The 6,000-nt window shown below is 55.0% G+C and overlaps 1 protein-coding gene across 3 annotated transcripts in view; it reads left to right on the top strand.

Moving 5' to 3' along the window:
- Nucleotides 1-2,300: 2,300 nt before the first annotated feature.
- GAB1 (GRB2 associated binding protein 1) overlaps nucleotides 2,301-6,000 on the top strand; it is a 103,606-nt gene continuing 99,906 nt past the window's right edge. For 2 of the 3 annotated variants that reach the window (XM_072861893.1, XM_072861891.1), the window contains exon 1: nucleotides 2,301-3,111. In XM_072861893.1, the coding sequence (XP_072717994.1) occupies nucleotides 3,040-3,111 (72 nt within the window). In that variant the 5' untranslated portion in view covers nucleotides 2,301-3,039. The remainder of the gene's footprint in view (nucleotides 3,112-6,000) is intronic. The other variant, XM_072861892.1, reaches the window with a different exon arrangement.

Below are 6,000 nucleotides of genomic sequence, written 5' to 3'. Positions count from 1 at the left end.
ATCAGCCTTCAAGACACAGGTTAATTAATGGGGTTTAAATGAACCCTTGGATCATGCTACAACACCCTAATGCCAATGGCATTTTTCGTAAGTTCACACTGATGCTACATGCTCTTGATGATACTAAATTGTCTCCAGGTTTCTAAAGGAAACTGGAAAATTTTGTGGTCTTATCTGACACTTGGATAATCTCAAATGTTGAGATTCTTAAACAATGGCATTAGTGGTTTAAACAAAAGAGCCAGACTGAAACCCAGCTTGAAATCTAAACCTAACAGTACGATTTGGTTCATGCTTACCAACTGCACGCATCAAATCACCTTTTTCCAATAGCCCCACTGAGGCAGCTGAAATGATGATGTGCAGAAATGTACGTGAGGATAGTTCGGATGCTAGGATTCGTGCAGTTTTAACACTGATAAAGGCCAACATTCATCGTTTTTCTTTTTTCAAATGTTTTTGGCAAAATATCTTGTTCTTTGATGATCTTTCTTGTACTGCTTAATAGTACTTTACCTGTCACAATCCTTCAAGAATTAATGGAAATTATTGTGAAAAGATTTATGGTTAAATTGATGCACTGATTCTAATGTCTGTAAGCTTTCACCTTTATTTTTCTTGTTATTGCTGCAAATGCCCCTGTTAAAGCGCTGCAAGCGCTGCTTTGTAACTTTTTAATGCAATACACCTTGGTGAATCGCAGCATCGCAGCGTTCCCTTCAGCAACGACACACTAGGGGGACTATTTCTCTGCAGTGGAAGAGCACTAACAACCACCGCAGCGGTCCCATGCCAGAAGCCTGCAGTCAAGTAATCTGTAAAAAAGAACTATATGTATTTATTTGGAGATCTTTTCTGGCAGAGTGAAAGGGACAGACAGCACCAACGGCGGAGATGTTGAATGAGTTGGGTCTTTCCCTTTTAATTGAATAGTGTTTAGGATCGCCCTGCATAACACTCTCTTTTTGTTTGTTTGTTTTGGTTTTCTGGGGGGTATTTATGTGTGCGTAGACCAGAAAGCCCTGCCCGGAGGGGCTCACCGCCCGGCACTCAGCCAGGAGGGAAAGGGGCGGCGAGAAAAGGCACCGGGTGCCAGCGGCGGTGCGGCGGCTGAGGCCGATCCCCGCCGCCTCCCGGCAGCAGGAGCGGAGGCAGCGGCCGCCTCGCTCCCGGGAGGTGCCACCGGCGCCGGCGGGCCCCTCTCGGGGGCCGCCCCGCCGCCGCCCCGCCACCGGGGGCTGCGGCTCTTTCCTAGGCAAGCGCAGCTGGGACCAGCCTCGCAGCCCACCGACACGCCGCTTACAAATAGTAATATCAGAAACGCCGCTGGTCGATAAGCAGGCACGGACAGCCGAAACTTGATTGTTATTTTTTAATTTGGGGTTTTTTTTGGTGGGTTTTCGGTAGGGAACGGTGCTGCGGAGCGGAGGGGTCGGGGAGGGGTGTGGGGTCTGCAGCCGGGGGTGCACCCACGCGGGTGGGCGCTGGTTGTTCCAGGGGAGATTTAAAATCCTTCCGACGCTTCCACCCTAATGAATCCATCCCGGCTGTCACAGGCCGGCCCCTCGCTGCAGCTGCTTACCAGGGAACCGCCAGCACCCCCCGGCCCCGGGGACCGGCTGCGGGAAGGACCGCGCCTGGCATCCCGCCTGCCTGCCCTAACGCACCAACTTTTTCACCTTTTTTTTTTTTTTTGCTAAGGCAGTTTCAGACTCGCTAAGAGGAGTTTACTTTTGCCGAGTTGTTTTTAATGCAGTTTTTATAGGGCTTTTTGGGTTGGTTTTTGGTGTTCCCCCCCATCTCTAATGACCGATTTTGCGGTGGGTTTCAAAGAATGACCATTTCAGCCGCGATTTTAATATTTGTTATTCAAATCGCCACCCGCTTCGCAGCCCCGTCCTTCAGAACCGAAAACAAACCGACCCCAAGGGTCGCCTTGGGCGGCGGGTCGGGGTCCGTCCCTGCCCGCTTTCTCTTCCGCCGGCAACCGCCGGGCCTCGCCCGCCCCTCCCCGCCCCGCGCCCCTGCCAGCCGCGCCGCCGCAGTCCCCGCCGCCCGCCGCCGCCCGCCGACTACAGCTCCCAGGATTCCTCTGGGACGCGCCGTCCCCTCCCTTCTCCCTCCCGGCCCTTGTTGTTTGAAAAGGCTCCGGCGGAGTTTCGGGGGGAGCCGCCGCGCCGTGGCTCCTCCGCTCGGGGCGGTGCGGGGGCCGGCGCTGGGGGCGGGGGCAGGCGGGGCAGGGAGGTGCCGCCGTGGGGCTGGCCGCGGCGGCCGGCGCTGTGGAGAAAAGTGGGCTGGGGGGGGGGGGACACGGGGCACACGGCGCCGTGAATACCAGGGTAAACCCCTCCCACGCTCGCCGGGAGGGAGAGGACCCGGCCCCGGCCCCGGCCCCGGCCCCAGGGCGAGACCCAGCCGCGGCCGCCCTCTCTCCCTCCCCCCGCCGCTCCCCCGGAGGTGAAGGCGAAGGAGGCAGGAGCGCTGGCCGATCCCCTCCTCCCGGCGCAGGGGGAGGAGGAAGGGGAAGGAGCGAGCCCGGGCAGCGGCGGCGGCCGGCGCTGAGCTCGGCCCGGCGGCGGGGCGAGGGGAGGGGAGGGGAAGCCCCCGGCGGCCCTTCCCCGGCGGGAGGGTCCCGGCGGCGCGGGGGGCGGTGCCACCGACGCGGGGCGCTGGCTGGATCCTGCCGTGGGACGCCGGAGCCGAAGTTGCGGCGGGGCGGCGGCCGCCCCTGTCGTCTCTCCCGATGTTCGTGTGACTCGGCGGCGAGGAGGAGGAGGAGGAGGAAGGGGGGGAACCTCCCGCCTCAGCCCCGCTCGCCGCTCCGCTCCGGCTGGTTGTTGTGCGTGAGAGACACACACACACACACACCGCTCCCCCGTCCCTCCCCTTCCCTCGCCCCGCAGCCCCGGGAGGCCGGAGCGGGCGCGGTGCTGCCGCCGCGTCTCGGGGCTCCCTCGGCCCGGCCCGGGCGCCGCTGCTGCCGCTGCCGGAGGAGAAGGAGAAGGAGAAGGGCTGCCCCGGCGGGCAGGCGGCCCAGCCATGAGCGGCGGGGAGGTGGTCTGCTCGGGCTGGCTCCGAAAGTCCCCACCGGAGAAGAAGTTGAAACGCTACGTGAGTGCCCTCTCCCACTCGCGGTCCGCGCTCCCCCTCCCTTCCCCGCTTCTCCCCCAGCGGGGCTCCCCGCTCGCCTCCCGCTCCCGCCCGGCCCGGCCTCCCCGCGCGGTCCCTCCCGGCCGGGCCCGGCGCCGCGGACGAGCCGCCCTCCCGGCCGCCTCCCCGCTGCCTCCCCGCTTCGGCCGGGACTGCTGCCCGGTGCGTCCCGCGGGGCTTCCCGAGCCTTTATCCCCCTGCTTTTTGTTCCCCCCTTTTTTTCCCCCTTAAAAAGGAGCGCCGAGCGGTCAGATCTTTCTGCCCTGCTTTTATCGCCTTGCCGAGGGAGTCGGGAGAGGGAGGGGGGCGGAGTTTTTCCGTCTTCCCTTTGGATCCGGGCTCGGTATATATGTGTTTTTAAACGTAAACACTTGCCGTCCCGGTGCTGGTGCCTGATCGAAGGGGAGGGCGGGGGGCTCCCGTAACTCGGCTCGGTGCGGCGGGCCGAAAGTCGCTCCGGGCGGGAGAGCAGCCGGAGCTGTTGGCCCGGAGACGGCGGGAGCCGGGGATGCCCCGGGAGCCCTCCCCGCTGGGGCCGGGGGGGCCTTTGCCCTTGGGACGGGAGCCCTCTGCATCGGGGGAAAGCGGGGGGTGGAGGAGGGAGTTGCAAGAAAAGTGCCTGTTTCTTTCTTGAAGTTCAGCCTGCTGTTGCTCAGAAGTGAGTACGTTAGGAGAGGCTGTAGCGGAGCTGACATTGAGCTCGCAGGAAAATGGAGCGCGTTTGCTGAGAGGGCAGATTTCCTGACAGGGCAGCGGCGGTGCCGCGCTGCGCTGGGGCTCCGCGGTGCTGGCCGGGACGCTGTCAAGTCACGTAGGAGGAATGGGTGATGCCAGGAGTCATCTCTGCTCAGCCCTTTCCCACTGGCACCCGGGTCGCTTCACGGCATCTGTGTAACTGGTACAAAATGCTGGGCCTTCTTTTTTCTTTTCTTTTTTTTTTTTAAATCTTCGTTTAACCACTTAGGTGGTATTTAAATAGGAATGGCCTTTGCAGTTATCAGTGTGGTGGTTTGGTTTTGTTGGGTTTTTTTTGAAGCAGCTAAACCTTCAGATTTGTTTGACAGTCCGTGAATGTGACCATGGTCTTAATGTGACCATGTTATTTTCACCTGTTGGCGATTAACAACCACTTCTCAAAGAACTGTTGCTGTTACAGACTATTTTTTAAATACCAGGAAATTGGTGAAATGAGACTCTCTTTCAATAAAAAAATAATATTTGGGTTAGCCCATTCTCTGGTTCCCGATGGCAAAAGTCCTGTCCATGCAGAGGACACAGGATCAGACTTGCAAAGAGGACATCCTGATGGGTTATGACAGGCCTGTGCTTCCCTGCCGAATCGGACACAGGCTGTGTTTTTGGCCGATCCTCCACGTGTATGTGTGTATTCGCAGGATGCCACTTTACCAATGTGTAGGAATTAAAAGCAGTATTAATGTTTTTAAAGTTTGAATAAATTTGCTGCTCAAACTCTAAATCATGTACAGTTGTGCTGTCTGTTAATGCACAGAGTTGTAAGCAAGAGTTTGCTCTCCTAAATCGATACCATAAATCAGTCCCTAAATATACTAGCTTTTTTCCACCTAACTGCCCTTTCAGTGTATTTATAGCTCCACTTCCATACTGGAATAACATCAGAACCTTTGAGGGGAAAACCTGACTACAGCATTGGTCAAGTGGTTCCCCGTCCTAAAGAAGTAATTCCTTAATTTTCACTTGAAAGAGGAATCTGTTTTTTGAGGAGGCAGAGTATGGGAGCGATAGTACGGCAAGCTGATATGAGCATGACTTGGTTTAGCATCTGCATGCACTGTAGGCCATAAGGTCGTAAGTTTAAATCTTGCACGCTGTTTTAGACTGTTTTCTGCTTGTATAAAAGAAAGGTACCGTTTAAAGGAGGACTTGAGACAAGCAGGAGGAATTTTACTTGTAGTGCCTGATCAGTTGTAGGCTAAAGGTTCATGCCCACTTCAAAGACCTAAAAGTGACCTTGACATCACGATCGCCATCTTCAAGCAAACAAAAAGTTGACGTACTTAAGACGATGAACTTTAACTGAGTGCACTGATTGAAGTGTTGGCTTATGCTCTCTGTAATTCTATGCTTAGGCGAAGGCACAGAAGAGCTGTGTTTTTTAAAGCCGTATTTTATACTGGTGATATTTCGAGAGGCTGCACCAGACAAAAAGATGGGAAAGTGATTTCAATAGGAAACTGCTTTTCTGCAACGCATACTTTTCACATATATATATGGAAAATTGTAACTTCACGCTCTATTAGTTTTTGCATGCAAGTGTTGGGGCAAATCCAGGTTACCATCTGGGAAGGGAGATAAAAAGTCTGAAATTGCAGTTAAATATGGTTTCAGTTCTTAGGAAGGGTGAAAAGGAGCACTTTGAAGCTAGTACATAGACATATGTTTCACAGGGACTTCAATTTTTAGTTTGAAACAGTTGGACACAGTATTAAAGCTAGCTTACAATCATTTTGAGGCTAAAAAAAGAAAAAAAACCAAAACCAACCAACCCTGTCCTGCAGGTGGAAAAATCAGATTTCCTTGAATATATGCCTTAATGCCATGGATGTCTTTTCCCCCCTTAAAAGGAGTCCTAACTTCATGTCTTGTTCATGTGTTTTTGGTACAGAAGTAACTTTCTGATAACCATTGGCTCCTGGTGTTGGTTCCCTGGAGCTGGTGTTCAGAACAGTGTGTTTGCTGGAATAGACTGGTTGTTTCCAGCAGCAGATCTCTGGGGAAAATACAAGTAGCTTTTGGCATCGGCTGGGGGTCCAAGATGAGGATGTGGATTTAGTAGAGAAGGGGGGGAAGGGAGCTGGGGCTAAATCCTGC

The sequence above is a fragment of the Ciconia boyciana genome, chromosome 5 (assembly GCF_034638445.1).
Source record: "Ciconia boyciana chromosome 5, ASM3463844v1, whole genome shotgun sequence".
Classification (NCBI taxonomy): Eukaryota; Metazoa; Chordata; class Aves; order Ciconiiformes; family Ciconiidae; genus Ciconia; species Ciconia boyciana.
The sequence above is the reverse complement of the archived record's forward strand: the minus strand, read 5'-3'. Positions and strand labels throughout refer to the sequence as shown.